Raw genomic sequence first — 19,301 nt, forward strand, 5'->3', positions numbered from 1 at the left:
CCCTCTCCCACCCTCCCTGCCTCCCCCATAACCACAAAAGTATGTGTTCTTCTCAGTTTATACTATTTCTCAAGATCTTATAATAGTGGTCTTATGTAATATTTGTCCTTTTGCCTCTGACGAATTTCGCTCAGCATAATGCCTTCCAGGTTCCTCCATGTTATGAAATGTTTCACAGATTCGTCACTGTTCTTTATCGATGCGTAGTATTCCACTGTGTGAATATACCACAATTTATTTAACCATTCATCCGTTGATGGACACCTTGGTTGCTTCCAGCTTTTTGCTATTGTAAACAGAGCTGCAATAAACATGGGTGTGCATATATCTGTTTGTGTGAAGGCTTTTATTTCTCTAGGCTATATTCCCAGGAGTGGGATTTCTAGGTTGTACGGTAGTTCTATTTCTAACTGTTTAAGATAACGCCAGATAGATTTCCAAAGTGGTTGTACCATTTTACATTCCCACCAGCAGTGTATAAGAGTTCCAATCTCTCCGCAGCCTCTCCAACATTTATTATTTTGTGTTTTTTGGATTAATATCAGCCTTGTTGGAGTGAGATGGAATCTCAAAGTAGTTTTAATTTGCATTTCTCTAATGGCTAATGATCGAGAGCATTTTCTCATGTATTTGTTAGCTGCCTGAATGTCTTCTTTAGTGAAGTGCGTGTTCTTACCCTTTGCCCACTTCTTGATTGGGTTGTTTGTCTTTTTGTGGTTGAGTTTGGACAGAATCATGTAGATTTTAGAGATTAGGCGCTGGTCAGAGATGTCATAGCTGAAAGTTCTTTCCCAGTCTGTAGGTGGTCTTTTTACTCTTTTGGTGAAGTCTTTAGATGAGCATAGGTGTTTGATTTTTAGGAGCTCCCAGTTATCTGGTTTCTCTTTGTCATTTTTAGTAATGTTTTGTATTCTGTTTATGCCTTGTATTAGGGCTCCTAACGTTGTCCCTATTTTTTCTTCCATGATCTTTATCATTTTAGTCTTTATGTTTAGGTCTTTGATCCACTTGGAGTTAGTTTTTGTGCATGGTGTGAGGTATGGGTCCTGTTTCATTTTTTTGCAAATGGATATCCAGTTATGCCAGCACCATTTGTTAAAAAGACTATCTTTTCCCCAATTAACTGACACTGGGCCTTTGTCAAATATCAGCTGCTCATATGTGGATGGATTTATATCTGGGCTCTCAATTCTGTTCCATTGGTCTATGTGCCTGTTGTTGTACCATTACCAGGCTGTTTTGACTACTGTGGCTGTATAATATGTTCTAAAATCAGGTAGAGTGAGGCCTCCCACTTTCTTCTTCTTTTTCAGTAATGCTTTACTTATCCAGGGCTTCTTTCCCTTCCATATGAAGTTGGTGATTTGTTTCTCCGTCACATTAAAAAATGTCATTGGAATTTGGATTGGAAGTGCATTGTATGTATAGATGGCTTTTGGTAGAATAGACATTTTTACTATGTTAAGTCTTCCTTGGATATATATTTTTAATATACATATATTTAGAGCACATGTGCAACTGAATATGGTTTACATAACCAATAATGAGTTTTGACTGTGAGCATGTGAGACAATTAATGGCCCCCTTTCACTGAATGATCTTTCTTGAGGGCTGTTTATTACCACATTTACTCCTAGTCAGAGCTCATTATTCCTAACATACTCCATGAGTCCCTCTTCTGTTGTGTCTGTACAAGATTGAAATTATTAGCATTTAAGAATGCTAAAGAACAAAAACCTCTGTTTTCTCAGAATTTGGCATTTTATGGCATTTCTTGCAAATAATTATGATTGCTGTTAAAATACACATGAGGTTCCAGGAAGGAGTAAGTATGGGGGCCATTGTTGTAGTCTCTCTTATACTCCTCATTGTCTGATTCAGCAATGTGACACCAAATCAAATTTTCCTCACAGAACCCAATCAACACATTAACTATCTTCTGTACCACTCAAAGAGCAAATAAAAGAAAAATAAGATCATTGGTGTTATTAGTTGTTGTACAGTCAATTGTGACTCATGGTGACCCCATGTGTGCAGGGTAGAACTGCACCATAGGGTTTTTAAGGCTGTGGCGTTTCAGAAGCGGATCGCCAGGCCTGTCTTCCCAGAAGCATCTAGGTGGGCTTGAACTGCCAACTTTTCGGCTAGTAGTTGAGTGCTTAACCATTTGTGCCATCCAGGGATAAAAATAAGGTAGCACATTATTTCATTCTAGCAAAATAAAAACAAGTTATTATGACGAATGTTCACCTACAGTTAAGCTGTCTCTGAAAACTGATACTAAAACACAAGACACAGCTGGCATGACTGAGTCACCACTAAAGAGATTATCACTTTTTCTTTAGAGCTTTCTTCAACTTTACTAAAATGCAATTTACATACAATAAATGCATCTATTTTAAGCACCCAGTTCGATGAGTTTTGACAATTGTATATACATCATTGTGGCCACCATCATCAAAAGTTAGAGGCATTTTCATCACCCAAAAGGTTCCCTATGCCCCTTTTGTGTGTGGATTCTACCACTCAGCATCGTATTTCTGAAATTCATTCAAGTTTTTGTGTGTATCAGTGGTTCTCTCTGAGAACTCAGTAGTATTTCATTGTATGGATATATCACAATTTGTTTACTTATTCTCTATTTATGGCCATTTCCTTTTTTTTTTTTTTTTTGGCCATTACGAAAAAAGTTTCTATTAATATTCACGTGTAAGTCTGTGTGTGAACTACGCTTTCATTTTCCAGGAGCAAATACCTAGGAGTAGAATGGCTGGGCCATATAGTAGGTATATGTTTAACATCTGAAGAAACTGCCCATCTGTTTCCTAAACTAGCTGCACTATTATACATTCCCATCAACAATGGGAGAGGGGTTCATTCCTCCACATCTTCCTGGAATCTTGGTATCGTCAGTCTTTTTAACTTTAACGATTCCTAAAGGGTGCAGGAGGATTAATCTTTCTTTTGTTGCTCTAGAGGAAACTGAGAGAATGAACTGAGAAAAAGTATATCTGATTATTAGTATTACCTGAAAAATCTCAATTTAAAAAAGATTATGGAGAACCCTGAGAATATTAATTTCAGCAACAAGGGGAAAAAGCCATTACCTAGATGTTTCCGTTGGCATAATGGATGCATGTTAGCTTTGTTCAAGCTACATTAAAATCTTTATTGTCATTCATTTTCTAAAATCTAAGAGAAATTATGCATGTCAGAAAAATACAGCATTATTCTAAGATTTTATAAATAATTTGTTTTAAAAGTTAGTGCATTATGTTAGACTCAGGTTTAGTTTGACTATCCTTAAAGACTATACTGCAATTGCAGGTCTGGGATGGTGTGAAAAGATAGATTCCATCTAGGAGCTGAGGAACATACTTTAAGGAGGACAACGGGTCTTTCTAGAAAAAGTCAGTTCTGATCACCCCTCCACCAAGACTGTGCTTATTAAGGTCACTAATGACCTCCAACTTGCTAAATCCCACCATCAACTCCCACTCCTCGTCTTAACTAGTAGCAATGTTTGACAGTGTTCATCACTCCCTCCTCACTGAAACACTTTCATTGAAACACTTTGGATTCTGGTATTTCTCATTCCCCAACTGCCACTTTTTCTCAATCATTTTTCCTGGGTCCTCCCCATTCCCCTCACTTCTAAATGTCAGATGGCCCAGGACTCAGTCTTTGGACCTCTTCCCTCTTCGAGGTGCATTCACGCCCTTGGTGATCTCATCCAGTTTCATGGCTCTAAACACCATCTATATGCTGATAAGTCCCAGCCCAGGACTCATCCCTGAATTCCAGACTCACAGGTCCAACTGCCTTTCTGAAATCTTCATTAAATATGGAATAGGCATTGCAAGCCAAGGTCCTAAAGCTCCTCTGGGCCTTTGCACTTGCTGTTCCTTTGAATGGAATGCTCTTCCCATAAATAATCAAATGTCATCATCTCAGGAAAGCCTCTGCTTGCCTCCTGACTCAAAATCATCATCTGCCCTCAGCACTTCCCACACATCCTTCCATTTTCTCTGGAACATTTATTACCATTTAACGAACTATGTATTTTACTTATCTTGCTTAATGTTGGCTCCCTCTCTAGAATGTAAGCCCGTAGATGTTGGGGATTTTTCTTCTGTTTGGTTTATTCTTGATGCCCAGAACAGTGCCTGGCATGCATGTGACATTCAATAAATATTTACTGAATGAATACATAAATGATTGCTTCTGATTTGGAAAGAAATCAAGAAGGAAAGAAATATAATCACTTCTCCCCACTATTTTGATTTGGTTCATGATATGAAGAAATGACCAAGAGAAGGGCCGCAGGAAGACAGGAAAGTAATGTAGTCTTTCTCAGGCTTTGCAATGGACTAGCAGAGAGAAAGCCGGGTGGGTCTGGGGAGGGTGTTAGGGTCCGCACAGAATTAGAGGTCTTGCCTGCAAGGGGAAGAAGCCAGAGGCAGAGCCTTTGAAGGCTGAGATGCCCAAAACCTCTGACAGCGAGGACAACGGGCCACCTATCATTATCAGGCTGAGTGGCTACTGAGTTTGCTGGAATAAGCAGCACACAGAAATGAGTGCAACACTTGGGATTCTGACTCTAGAAGAAGGCCAGCAGGATTGCAGGATAACACTTTAAGAAAACAAGGACCATGCCAGAGTTATTAGGGGAAAATTACACATGTAAATAGAAAAGCAAACAAGAAAGATGGCTCTTCCTTTCACAGCTGTGAAAGGCATGTGAACAGCAACAGCTTGAGTAATTAAGGCTCAATTTCACTGAGAAGGGTCAGATACAACACAAGTTGGGAATTAGCAGGCTGAAGTGCTAATATGGTTTCAAGAACAACAACAACAAAAAACCCGCTGCCGTTGAGTCAATTACGACTCATAGCGACCCTATAAGACAGAGTAGAACTGGCCCATAGGGTTTCCAAGGAGCACCTAGTGGATTTGAACTGCCGACCTTTTGGTTAGGAGCCATAGCTCTTAACCACTACACCACCAGGGTTTCCATAGTTTTAAAGGGAGCTCTAAATTAGTTGGATAGACTGTAGCCCTATTTATAACCTACCACACTAAGGAAATCAGCCTTGACTTTATAAGAAAAGGGACTGATTCTATACTCCAAAAGGAAATTTCTTATGGAACACATTTTATCTTACAAACATATATGTTAACAATGAAGAACAAGTTTGCTAAAAAGTTTTGTTTGGTAATGGATGTTTTTAGAATAAAACTCTTGGATTTCTAATGAGATGGTTACACATCAAAAGAGCCAAATAAAAGAAACATGCCCTAATGTGGATCTGGAACCCTAGTGGGACACTGGTTAAGATCTCAGCTGCTAACCAAAAGGTCAGCAGCTCGAATCCACCAGCCGCTCCTTGGAAACCCTATAGGAGCAGTTCTACTCTTTTCTGTAGGGTCGCTATGAGTCAGAATCGACTCAACGGCAACAGGTTTGGTAATGAGGATCCATTCCGCAAGACTTGACGGGCTGGTTATCCTCTTGGCTAGGCTAAGAACTGGGGCTGAAGAGACACTGACGGTCAGTTTAGGTTTTCAGCACCTTAGCATACACCTTACCACTTCTAGAATAGGCTCTTCCATGACCAGCCTCTGATCTTACCTCCCCACCCGCCACCATGACTGTCCCTCCCATCTTGAAATTCTACTATGATGAATCATTAACATTACGCATACATGGTTCGGTCCCCAACACAATTTTTCAGACACAATCATATTTTATTATTCTGATTCATCACTTATTTGATCATCTGCCTACTCCTCAATAGTCAGGTTGACTACAACTTTTTCCTCCTATTATTAACCCTTTGAGGAACATTACTTGTTATAATAAAATCCCAGAGGTTAATTTACTGATCCAACACAATGTACATTTTAAGACTTTTGAAATCCTGCCAAAATTGCCTTCCTGAAGGGTTGTACCATTTTATACTCTCAGCAGCAGTGTATGACAACTCAGCCACTTTGTGACTCATTGAGCCGAATTCTCTAGCTCAGAAATGCAAGATGGAAACTCTGGTGGCACAGTGGTTAAGTGGTATGGCTGCTAACCAAAAGGTCGGCAGTTTGAATTCACCAGGCGCTCCTTCCGAACTCTATGGGGTAGTTCTACTCTGTCCTATAGGGTCACTCTGAGTCAGAATTGACTTGATGGCAACAGGTTTTTATTTGCACACTACAATGGTTCTCTCCCAAACAAGAACTGGGAAGGAAATGAAAAAGCAATCTGGGGCTGTTCAAATATGTGCCACAAAACCATTCACCACAAAGCTCATCTACTTCTTTCAAGGGTAGACTCTTTCAGACCCTCACTCAGAGGAGACCTGCTTTGCCCAGTTTCCTGGTTTCACAATCAACAGGGCTCTAAATGCATACGAGTTAGCATATGAGCTGCGAAAAACTGGTCCTTGGGTCGATACTGAACACAAAGAAAGTCACAAGCAGGAGACTGACAGTGAAGGAGAGAAAGGATCACACTGGGAGAGAAGATGTTTCCCAATTTGTACAAAGGCCTAGAGGAGCATCCCTAACTACCCCAGAGATATCCAGAGCCATAGTAGGTAGTGAGAGTGTAAATGACTGTTAAATGCTATACGAGTGGGATATTTAGGAATATTTTATGCAAAAAGCTTAAAATTAAAGTTTGGCTCTTAAAGTCCTTCAATTTATCTGGAAAATTAACTTGTTTTTACTGACATGGAACATTTGTGGATGTTGATCTTGCATAAATTAGGTGTTATAGTTCAGAACTATGGACCCAAGATAAATCACCTGTGCTGAGAAAAGTTAACTGATTTTTTACCCCTTCAGCTGGCCCAATTCTGTAATACAGCTTGGAGGAGTACAAAGAAAATCTGGATTCTAGTCCTTTCTTGCATTATTTGTGTGACCATGGGGTAAAGACTTTGCTGGGATTCAATGTCCTCAACCGTGAAGCCAAGAGGCTGGGCTCAAGGACAGAGGCCAGGATGATGTCCAGATTTCCCCCGATTCTGACGTGAGGCACAGTTCTCACCTTCACAACGGTCTCCAAGGGCAGATGCTCTGTAACCCTGGTCACAAACACACCGGAAGGACCCCTCTGTGTTCCTACACTGCCCATTAGTGCAGAGATGACGGTGCTGGCATTCATCAATATCTATGCAAGAGGTTAAAAAGAAAACTGTAAAAGTGGTGCTTTAAAAACATTTTTAGTCATTCATGTAAAGGAGGTCTATAAACTACATGATTGGTAATTTATATTAGAGTTTTCATTACATGACTTAAACTGACCTCTGGTAAAGGTAAATAATTTCCCCACTGAAGAACTCTAGATGAACTTAAAATTTTAACTGGGGGGATAGGAATGTGTACATATTTATCACACTGTTCACTGATGAGTGGCAAATATTTTGCAATAATCTGTAAACCTCAAATAACCTTCTTGAATTTCTTTTACAGATGCAACTACAGTACTTAGGCCTGTAACAGTCTAAAGCAAGGCTCAGCAAACTATAGTCATGGGCCAAATACAGCCCACCACCACTTATTATAAATAAAGTTATACTGGAACACAGCATTTATATATGATCTATGGCTCCTTTCGTAGCAGATTAAGTACAGAGACCGAGATCACGTGGCCCACAATGCCTACAATATTTACTAGCTGGCTCTTTATGAAAACAGGTTGCTGACCCCTCATCTAAAGAGTCATGACACACACATCTTCATTTCTTTTTCACTAATTTGCCCTTCAGTTGGACTTCCATTCTATCGCCCTTGATAACAACAAGAATCTTGTGGCAGAATCCAATGGCACCTTCTCTTCTCTCAGCCCATTTGGTATCTACATTGCCACTGACTCTCTCCCATGACACATGTATCCTTCCTTGGCTTAGAGACCGTTTGTTCTGTAACTACAATCCTAAGTTCAGGCTCACTCACATACACGTATGCTACCCACACATAAAAGGCACATAATATAACGCATATATTCAATTATTTTATCTTATACCATTAGACTTTAAGTTTCCTGAGGGTGGCCACTATGTCTAACACATTCCTTATTACTCCCTAGAGGACCTGGTTTTAGAGGACCTGGTGTTTTACAATTAGTATGTTGTCTTTTGATCAACTTTGTTTAACATTTGAAAGCATTTATCTACTTCTGTCAATGTGATTCTATAATACAACATAAATATCGGTTCCCACAGGGACCCTGCACCATTACTCTGCCCCACGCTGATCATGGCAGCATTTTGTTCATTGTAGCATTTGGTACCTAAAATTGTCTTGCCGTATTGATATACTGGAAGGTGGTTCTGGGTGTGTCCAACTTATCTTTGGCAATGACATCACATGCTCTTCAAAAGAAAGGACTATGCATATTACAGCCTTATATCACATGTAGAACATTCCTCTCATTATACATTCATTTGTAGTTTTCTATACAGAGTATGTATTCATGAATACTTAAGATAACTAGGGTCAGGAGTCATAAAATAGAGTACAAAAGCTTTAAGGGGGATTCACAGAATCTAGAACAAATTACCTCATTCTCCGTGTGTGTGTGTGTGTGCGCGCACGCACGTGCGCTTGTGTGTCTGTGCTCTCATTCTCTACTTCTAGATTAGGTATTGTAATGACTTTCTACGTTCTACAAAGACATAAGTGGGGAAGTTACAATAATATTGGTAAATCTATCTATATTAATATCATGAATTGTCTCTTTTATAACAAATTTTACATGTAGACATGGATATGATTTGTTTCCTTATAGTAAAACAATTGGTCTTGTATAGAGCTGACTCTGTTCTTAAACAATAAAGGACATTTCTTTTCAAGAATTCTTGATATTAGTGCTTGTCTCAGGTTATGCCATATTTTCAAACTCAGGAAACATACACTTACTGTGAAGCAAAAGTATTTCTGTGTGAAGTTCAATTAATTTTTTTTTAAGTCCAAGTTCAGCTCCAGCAAGTCCAGACTACTCAATACCGCTTTCTGCGACCGGCCACATTTCATAAAATTTTTCCCTGAGCATATTTATTTCAGCCTTGCTGAAAAGTTTTCTTTAGTGATATTTCGTAAGAAAAAGATTTTACAAATCAAATAAACACAAAAACCAAGGTAGTAAACATTCTGTAGCATAATACCAAGCTGGTATAGTGGCCCTCCAATTGCTGATATTCTAGCGTGTCTTAACTACTTTAAATATATTCAATGGAAATTATTTTCTGCAGTAAAGAATTGTAAAGACAGCAATAATTTTTCTTCCTAATAGTAACACCAACTGATCAGCAGTTTAATACTTTTCTATCCTGTTTCACTGACTTTCCTCATTTATTTTTAAGTCCTTTGCTTTCTGGTACCATAAGCGGTTCATCACATAGTCTCCAAAATGCACACTCACTTTATTGACTGCACAGTAGTTCGCGCTGCCATATTCCTACCTTCACACTGGTCTTTCGCTGCTGACAGCTGATACCCCTGCCCACAAGTACACCTGAAGGAGCCCTCGGTGTTTTTACATTGCCCACTTATGCATAGATTCCCTTGCTGGCATTCATCGATATCTGTAAACACAAACAATGGCAATTGTTTAAATTAGGTCTTATACCTAGAACATCCCTTTGGCTGAACTTTAAGATGATAAACTTACTGCCCTCACAGCCTTCCATGACAAAAATTTCTAAAAATAGAAAAAAGGAAAAAAAAAACAAAAAAAGGACTACTCAGAAAAATGCAGTTTTCTGTGAAACGCGTTCTAGGGTTATTATTACAAAGATAATAGTACTTCTTAAGTGAAATGCTATAAATTTCAGCATGTTTCAGTCTACCAATGTTCCCGGTATTAACCTCAGTATGCTAAACTGTAGAACACACATAAGTATTAATAAACCATGTTATGGATTGAATTGTATTCCCCCAAAATGTGTGTCAACTTGGTTAGGCCAGGATTTCCAGTATTGTGTGACTGTCCACCATTTTGTCATCTGATGTGGTTTTCCTACGTGTTGTAAATCCTATCCCTATGATGTTAATGAGGCAGGATTAGAGGCAGTTATGTTAATGAGGGAAACCCTGGTGGAGTAGTGGTTAAGTGCTTGGAAACTCTATGGCGCAGTTCTACTCTGTCCTATAGGGTCGCTATGAGTTGGAATCGACTTGATGGCACTGGGTTTTTTTTTTATGTTAATGAGATGGGACTCAATCTACAAGATTAGGTTGTATCTTGAGTCAATCTCTTTGAGACAAAGAAGTAGAGAAGGAAGTAAAGAAACTGGGGGACCTCCCAGCACCAAGAAAGCAAAGCCAGGAGTGTGCTCATCCTTTGGACCTGGAGTCCCTAAGCTAAGAAGCTCCTAGACCAGGGGAAGTTTGATGACAAGGACCTTCTCCCAGAGCCGACGAGGAGAGAAAGCCTTCCCCTGAAGCTGGCACCCTGAATTTGGATTTTTAATCACCTAGCTATGCGAGAATAAATTTCTCTTTGTTAAAGCCATTCACTTGCGGTATTTCTGTTATAGCAGCACTAGATAACTAAGGCAGACAGAAACTTCTAAGCAAATAAAAACTATACTACCACATCAAGCTCCTCTCCATCTCTTTCTTTCATACTTTTGGGTATAGCAGAAATAGTATCAAATATTTTAGGGCTGAAAACAGAACCTGAAACAAAGTAATGGTTCATAGGCTGTAGAACTGTGTGAAAGAAGGTAGAATTCTAACTCTACATGAATTTAAAACCAAAAATGTAGGCAGTTATGGAGAGAAGCAGACATTTCTACTGTAATTAGAAGCTGAAGAACTATATGGCCAAACGGTCATGTTCAAGGACACTGAGTTAATTTTCAAAGTAACAAAAAAGCCAAAAGAAATGATGGCTGCTGGAATGTGAAAGGAGAAAGTGATAAGTGAACATTTAAAAAAATACCTTGGTTGAAGATAAAGCTATTGACTTAGAAAGAATATAATCCTTTATACGTGTTCTAGAAAATGCCATGGATACAAAGTTAAAACTGAAATAAAGGACTAGCCTCATCAATAAGAAAACCCGGGTGGCGTAGTGCCTAAGTGCTATGGCTGCTAACCAAAGGGTCAGCAGTTTGAATCTGCCAGGCACTCCTTGGAAACTCTATGGGGCAGTTCTACTCTGTCCTATAGGGTCGCTGTAAGTCAGAATTGACTTGACAACAATGGGTTTTTGGTTCTCACCAATAACTTGAACACTTCTGGTAGAAGTAGAGTTCATTTCCTGAAAGTTTTGTTTGGCCATTGTGTTGGTCTGATCTAATTAGGTAATTCTAACTTGCCTATAAAATACTTAAGATGCCAGTTCGAGAACTTGTTGAGACCAACAATAGCTTATGTAGCTGGTTAGATCCCACATAATGTCTGACATTTGTAGTACTCTGGACTCCTTTTGACACTCTCACAGAAGACATAGCCTCAGGATGTTCTGCTGAATAGTTTTAGCTTATAAGCTTGTAATTATTAAAACATTGTAGGGTTGATCTTCATCTGTGCTAAAAGTTGGTTGTGAAGATTAGCTAAGATGAAAAACACGCTATGTTCAGCCTTATGCAAAACTGAAAAAGAGGTAGTTCCTTACTAACGACATATTCGAGTTACAACAACTGCACTTATGACCGTCCATTTTTGTCTTTCACATCTTATTGTTAGTAATATGTACTATTTATAAGGTTGTAATGTGTAATTGCAGCTGATGTTATTATTCTCAGATATTCACTGGCAGATGTTCAAAGATGGGATTTATAAAGATAATGATAATAAAAGGAAAAATGAGATTTTTTATAAAAGAAACTTTGTTATAAAGATTAATATGTAACTTATTTTTTCTAAAAATATTTAAAATGTAATTAACAATTTCTGCCAGAATAATCTGATTAACTGCACAGTTCTTTCCTTCAAGTATTATTGATAATTGCCTCTTTCCTGGGCAAAGATACATTTCTTAATCTCTAATGAGGCATTAATCTTGCAATCTGTAGCCTGATATAAGCAAGGCATTAGATTACTGCATGTTTTCTAAAACAGTTCACCCAAACTATTAATGTAACTGGAGTCCAGGAATCAGGAATTTTATTTAATTTTTCATAGCAATTACTTTAATTGGCTAGAAACTTTTACTCATTTTACTGATTGTATTATTGAGCAAGTCTTGGCTTCCAATTCCTAACTGTTAATAGAGAATTAAATAAGCAAGCTGAATTTCATTTTAAGAATTACTTTACACCTTTCTAATGCTCCAAGACTATTAGCTTCAGGACTGGTCGGCAGCAAAGGGCAGCCTACATTGTACTGTGTTTCAGCACATTCTATAAGATATTTGAGATGTCAGTTCAAGATCTTGTTAAGACTGATAACAGCTCATGTAGCTGGTTGAATCCCACATAATGTCTGATAACATTTTAACTCTTTTTGACTTTCTCATAGAAGAAGACAAATTAAGCACTCCCATGTGAAGACGTATGCAACAAGGATATACCGCCAAGTACTTTTGGGTCTGCCAGACATCTTAGTAGCTTACTCATTTATGATGCGAAGGCTTTCAGAAGTAATTCATTATAAGTAACGATACACACATCTGGAATAACTGGAGGCAGCCCAGTTATCTTGAACAAGGTGATCTGATCATCGGGTCTTTAAAATGGCAAAGGAGAACAGTGGCAGCTTAATTCTACGGATTAAAAAAGCATTTTTCTTTTCTGATGGGGGACAAAATTCCTAAGATGAAAGAAAGTTTTCTAATAAAACAAGCTCACAAGGCAAACATTTTCTTTCTTTTGTGCCAAGAAATGAAGAAAAATGTTATTCCTCATGAAAGCTACTTCTTTATGGGGCTTTTTGCAAGTGACAAATCCAGCTCAGATTTAAAACAGAAAGTATCTCCAGGTATTTATAAAATTAGGAAATAACAATGCAAAAATGTACAGATACAATGAAGTCAATGAAAACAAGCAGTAAATTAAAATACAACATAACGTATTTACAATCTGAAGAAAGTCGTCAGTATATTTAGTGAGGTGAAGACAAAGGAAATGTTTATGACTATCATCAAGATGAGATTGGCAGAGGTGCTGGATGTTGGAAAGGCAACAGATTTATGATCTGGGATGAGTTTGGCATCCATGAGCCGGTGTGACTTGGGAAAATATTACGCGATAATAAAAGGAAAAGTGCTATATAATTTATTACAGCAGAAGGAAGTACTTCGATAGAGGAGTAAGGAGAACACATAGACCATAGGTGAGATTCTAAAGGAGATGAGGATTTTGCTGATACTACTGAATCGTAATGGAAAGACACCAGAATCAGGGTGGAGGGCAAAGTCAAACAGCAAGTAGAGATGACAGGCCTTTTCCACCTCCAAGCTTAGGCACATACTGTTTTCTCTGCCTATTAAATTTTCCTCCCCTTTAAAGTAGTCAAGCACTTAACCATTTGGGCCACCCAGGAACCCAAAATCTAATACACGGCCTTTTTTTTTTTTCCCCCTAATTAAACTTTGTACTTTTTTTAGATTTCGCCAGTTTTTCCATTAACGTCTTCTTTCTGTTTCAGGATCCAATCCAGGGTGCCACGCTGCATTTAGTTTTCTTGTCTCCCCAGTCAGTCATGGTTTTTACACAACCTGAACTGCCTCAAGGAGTACTGGCCAGATATCCTATAGAAGCTCCTCCTTCTGGATTTGTCTCATGTTTCTATCATGATTATACTGGAGTTATGGGCTTTTGGAAAGGACAGCACAGATTTGAAGTGCCTTTCTCCTCACATAGTATCAGTTGTTATGTGGCACTGAGTCGGTTCCAACTCATAGCGACCTTGTGTACAACAGAACGAAATATTGCCCCGTCCTGTGCCATCCTCACAATTATTGCCATGTTTGAGCCCGTGGCTGTAGCCACTGTGTCAATCCATCTCATTGAGGGTCTTCCCTTTTTTTGCTGACCCCTCTACTTTACCAAGCCTGATGACAAAATTCTCATGACATCACGGATGATGTTAACCTTCTTCACTTGGCTAAGGTAGTTATACTGCCTCTTAATATGCTTTATTATCTCTAATTATCTCTTGTAGGTTTCCACCTACCGCAACAAGTAAAAGTTCTCTGAGACAGTAAAGACTCTCAGTAACAGCTGCAGTTGGGCACAATGCTTGGAACATGCTGACTCCTCAGTATTTTTGAAAGGAAGGAAAGGGAGGAAGAACAGCTTCTGCAGTAGCCCAGCAGAGTTCTACACAGTTCGGAAATTATGAGTGGCCCTAGGTGGTGACACAAATAAATGGAGTGAATTCTAGGGTAAAGTTGTGCTGTGCTCTCACGTCGATTCTGACTCATAGCGACCCTATAGGATAGAGCAGAACTGCCCCATACAGTTTCCTAGGCTGTAATCTCTACAAGAGCAGATCACTAGGTCTTTTCTCCTACAGAGCCGCTGGTGGGTTCAAATCATCAACCTTTCAGATTGCAGCTGAGTGCTTTAACCACTGCACCACCAGGGCTCCTTCTGGGATACTAGTGAGAACTATTAGAGAGGAGCAGACTCAGGTGGGATGGTGACAGCCAAGAGAAAAGACAGTGGTAATAAGCCATTCATTCATCAAACATTTACTGTAAGCATTATACCTTTAGAAAGTCCAGTCCCCTAAATTTAGGAATGATATGAAGTCTGGAAACTTAAAGTAATTTATTTAAATTTGCAGAGTGAACCACTGGAAGAGCCAGGATTCAGGCAAGCAGTGAGGAAGGAGGTGGGTACGTGAGGCAGGTGCTTGGGTTGACACGAGCACAGAATATTCACAGGGCAGTTGTGCTACCAACTTAGATGGGTCAGAAAATGCAAGTTGAAGAATGCAGTAGCAACGGGTAAGTTTGGAATGTTAAGGGTGAGACTGAACTACAAGAGTTTTCATTAATAAGCAGATGAAAAGAAGCAAGTAGATAAGAAGAAAGAAGATAAAACAACAGGATGTGGAAATAAAACAGATTAAAAAAAACCCAAAAACAGTTGCTGTTGAGTTGACTCGAACTCACGGTGATCCCATGTGAGACAGGGTAGAACTGTGCTCCACAGCATTTTCAGTGGCTGTGACCTTTGGGAAGTAGATCACTAGGTCTTTCTTCTGAGGGGCCTCTAGATGGACTTGAACGTCCAACCTTTCAGTTAGGAGCCAAGCATGTTAACCATTTGTACCACCCAGGCACTCCAATCCAGATAAAGCAATCAAATAAAGGTTAACAGTGACTTCTAAAATTAGATTTTCATCCACTACTAATCCTGCATATGGGGGAAGAAATAATGCTCTTTAGACGATTCCCATGTCAAATTTCGTCTGAGGAGATGTCTGGCTTATGGGGTCAATAGTACACCTGTGGATGTGGACCAAGAGGAGAAGGACCTTGACAAAAGGAAGATGAGCCTAGTGTTCTGGCTTACAGCTTCAGATGCATGGTTGGGAGTGGCTGGAATTTAGTGTTAAGAAAGGAGCAAGGCACCAAATTCAAGTGCCTGGAAATTCCCTACCACCAGGAGAAGGCACTGCCATTCTTATAGGACATTACCATGTCCATTTACTGCTTGCTTTTAACTATCACCCTAAATCCCTCTCTTACCTGAGAAAGTTAATTAGGGAAGAAAAAAAATCTTATTTATTGCCTTTTTTCCTCTGAAGGATCATAAGCTGTTTTTTAAATATAAGAGCAATAGGAGAAAACAGAAAAGAAGCAATCTATAGATATGACCACAGAGAAACTTTAAAACAAAAGAATTATAAAATAAAAAGAAAAATTAGAAAAACCTTGGACATATTACAGTTTACCAGAAAAAAGGAATGTGGAGTCCCTGGGTAGTAAAGTTAACTTGGGTAACTGAAAGGTTGGGAGTTCAAGTTTACCCAGAGGTGCCTCAGAACAAAGTCCTCATGATCTACTTCCAAAAAATCAGCCCCTGAAAACCCTATGCAATACAGTTCTGCTCTGATACACAGGGGTTGCCACGAGTTGGAACTGACTCAACAGCAACTGGCTGGTTGGCAATATAGGTACAAAGCTACGTAGATATTTATGTTTATACGCATTTTATTTGTAAAGTGTTAATTTACCATGACTTAAAAAATGAAAAACATGATAAATGGGGAAAATATTAACACAAATTAACAGAAGAGGAAATACAAATGTTCAATAAATATTTAAAATAAATGCTTAATAATTAGATGTATACAAGGAATTATTAAAAGGGATAAGGATATAAAATAAATACTAAACCTCAGAATTAAATACACAGTTTTTAATTAGAAATTAATATTATCCTGTCAAAATAGTAAAAAAATTCTGACTATCTTACTCGATAGTTCACACTTATGAATAAAGTAGTAATCCTAAACTTAGACACACTTTTACACTAAAAAAAGAGGCCTGTTATAGTTTTTTATGTAATAATGAGAAGTTGAAAAAAAAGTTTTTGGTTAACACGTGAAGAAGAGCAAAAAAAACTATGGCATAGCAATACACTGGAGTATTATGTAAGCTTTAAAACTGTTTGCAAAGATGAAAAATTCTTACGATAAGTGAAAGAAGCAAGACACAAAATTGTACATAGAATATAATTTTAGCTACTAAAATATCCATGAGATGAATATTCATGAGATGATAGGAGATTGTTACTTTATCCTTATTACTTTTGTGCACTTTCTAAATTTTCTATAAAGAATATTGATTGTTTTTCTTAATAGTAACTTTACTGAGATATAATTCACATACCAATAAATTTACTTATTTAAAGCGTATAATTCAATGGTTTTTAGAATATTCACAGAATTGTGCAACTGCTTATATTGTTTTTATAACCAGAAAAAAATGTAAATAAATTGGTCTGTGCTTTACAGACACTCTCTAAAAATACATTGTTTTCCTTTATGTAAATATATACTCTCATATTTTACCACAATGAGGAACCACTTTCAAGAATGCCAATCAAAATATGCTCCAAGTAGTTCAGTCAAAAGAAATGACAGGTAGCATGATTCCCTTTTCTGAGGCTAACCCAGTGCTGTCGAGTCGATTCCGACTCATAGCGACCCTATAGGACAGAGTAGAACCGCTCCATGGAGTTTCCAAGGAGTGCCTGGCGCATTTGAGCTGCCGACCCTTTGGTTAGCAGCTGTAGCACTTAACCACTACGCCACCAGGGTTTCCATTTCTAAGGCTAGTTGCTCTAATCTATTCCAAATGAAGCTCAAATGAAAACAGGAACTATGATCACAGTGTTTACCTTTACAGTGCTTGCGGTCCGGAGTTGGGCTGTAGCCTTGGTGGCATGAACACATGTAAGAGCCTTCAAGGTTGGAACAAGTACCATTTATGCAGACGTTTGGTTCCAGGCATTCATCCACATCTTGAAAAATGTTGCATAGTGGAAAGCAAAAAATAAAAACAAAGAAAAAGAAATAAAACATGAATAACGCTGTCTGGTTACAAATGGAAAGAGTTAGCCTTCAGAAGATGGGCAGGTTCTTTAAAACAAACTTTCGAATTAGCCCTTAAAAGGAAAAGATGCTCTGTTACGAGCTGAATGTTTGATGGGTCTATACCTTAATTTATTTTCTGCAAAATAATTCAAAAAGGAATAAAACGGGATCTATGGATGAATTTGATGGAAGGCTTGTGGTGGTGGTGGGAGGTGGGCGGAGGGGAGAGGGAAGTTTTAGAGTGGCATCTTCTACAAAATAAAATTTTACAAAGACTCAGACATGCATTGAGGCCTGATGAGGGAACTGATGGGTTTGGTAAAATGTGAGGGTCCACAGAAGCAAAGATATAACTCATGACCCAGGGAAATCACAGAAAAGTTTTAACAGAACTGCGAAAAAGACTTTTGATAAAATGCTCTAAACTGGCAATGAATAAGTTAGAAACAATCTAAGGAGATAAACAGAAGCCTATTGGACAGTTTGAGGGTAGGGTGTAGGGTGAAGAGGCAGATAAAATAATAGCTAATCTTTATCAAGTATTTACTGCAGGCCCTAAATGCCATATGTATATATAACTGAATAACTTATAATTATTCAATAGCTTGTCCGAGGGTACACAGTTAGAAATCCTGAGTTTTGAATCCAGACAGTGTCACTCCAAAGCCCATCCTTTTAATCTTATTATATATTTCTGTCATTGGCAAAGTTAAATCTAGTGACAGAAAGTTAAACAAAGAGAGAATAATGAGTTTATGTGTGTTTTCATTATTTGCTAATAACACAGTATTTAATCCTGAAAATAACTGTCTACATTTTCACTGATTTAATTCTACAAACATTCACTAGGTTCCTACTAGAATATTATTATTTAAAAAGAAAGAAATTTGAATTTTATGCCCCACTTTAATGCCACTGAGTAAGTCCACTGGATGTTGAAGTGATATATATACAGTGTAGTATATACATATCTATATAGATATATATATAGATACATAGATATATAGATACATAGTGTAGCAGAAAAACCAAAAGCTTAAAGAGGAAAAACTTAAACCACAAAGTGCTAAAACTGCACACACAAAGTCAGGACTTAAGCTCAGTCTTATAACCACTGCCGTCAAGTCGATTGTCTTATAGCAGTCTATAACTTAATAAAACCAACTTAATCATAAGAGAGACAGACAATAAGGAGGAGAAGGCTTTTCACTACACCCATTTCATCTTGTAATGCTTGCCACAGAAGAAATCAATAAAGCTTTCCACCCACTCATTGTTGCCAGGCAGAGAGTCACAAGCCCATGAACAACGAAGATCCAGTCTTAATTCAATAATATGGAATTCAGTTTGCATTCATTTCAATTAAAACTGTATTCTTCCTCACAAATGGAATTCAGATATAGAGTATTACTAAAATACGGCAAAAGGGTGTCTGTGTGTGTGGGCTCACGTGTGATATGCATATTGAGAAGAGCCAAGCAACTGGCCCTGCCTAGGTGCTCTACGTTGCTTTCACAAAAAGAGTAAACTGACTCTCCCCATGACAACAAAAATAGCACTTCCAGCCTGACTCATTATCCACCCTCTCTTTGGTTGTGAGAATCCACTTTTGTAAACACTGAAAGCAAACAACTTGAAAGAAGAAGCCAAGCACTGGAGCCAAGGCAAATAATGGAACAGAATGAGCCTGGACACTAGGCATGGAAATTCCAGACAGCAAAGGGAAAACGTCAAGTCTAGTATCTGGTTTGGTTTAAACAATGTTCACAAGTTCAGAAGTGTATGGCTTGATCTCTTTA

At 38.3% G+C, this 19,301-nt stretch overlaps 1 protein-coding gene across 9 annotated transcripts in view; it reads right to left on the reverse strand.

The window, feature by feature from the left end:
• LTBP1 (latent transforming growth factor beta binding protein 1) overlaps nt 1-19,301 on the reverse strand; it is a 737,180-nt gene that overhangs the window by 138,284 nt on the left and 579,595 nt on the right. For all 9 annotated transcript variants that reach the window (XM_064277221.1, XM_064277224.1, XM_064277220.1 and 6 more), the window contains 3 exons: nt 17,307-17,429; nt 9,462-9,584; nt 7,046-7,168 (listed from right to left, as the gene is read on the reverse strand). In XM_064277221.1, coding sequence (XP_064133291.1) covers nt 7,046-7,168; nt 9,462-9,584; nt 17,307-17,429 — 369 coding nt within the window. The remainder of the gene's footprint in view (nt 1-7,045; nt 7,169-9,461; nt 9,585-17,306; nt 17,430-19,301) is intronic.

Source organism: Loxodonta africana, chromosome 26 (genome assembly GCF_030014295.1).
Source record: "Loxodonta africana isolate mLoxAfr1 chromosome 26, mLoxAfr1.hap2, whole genome shotgun sequence".
Lineage (NCBI taxonomy): Eukaryota > Metazoa > Chordata > Mammalia > Proboscidea > Elephantidae > Loxodonta > Loxodonta africana.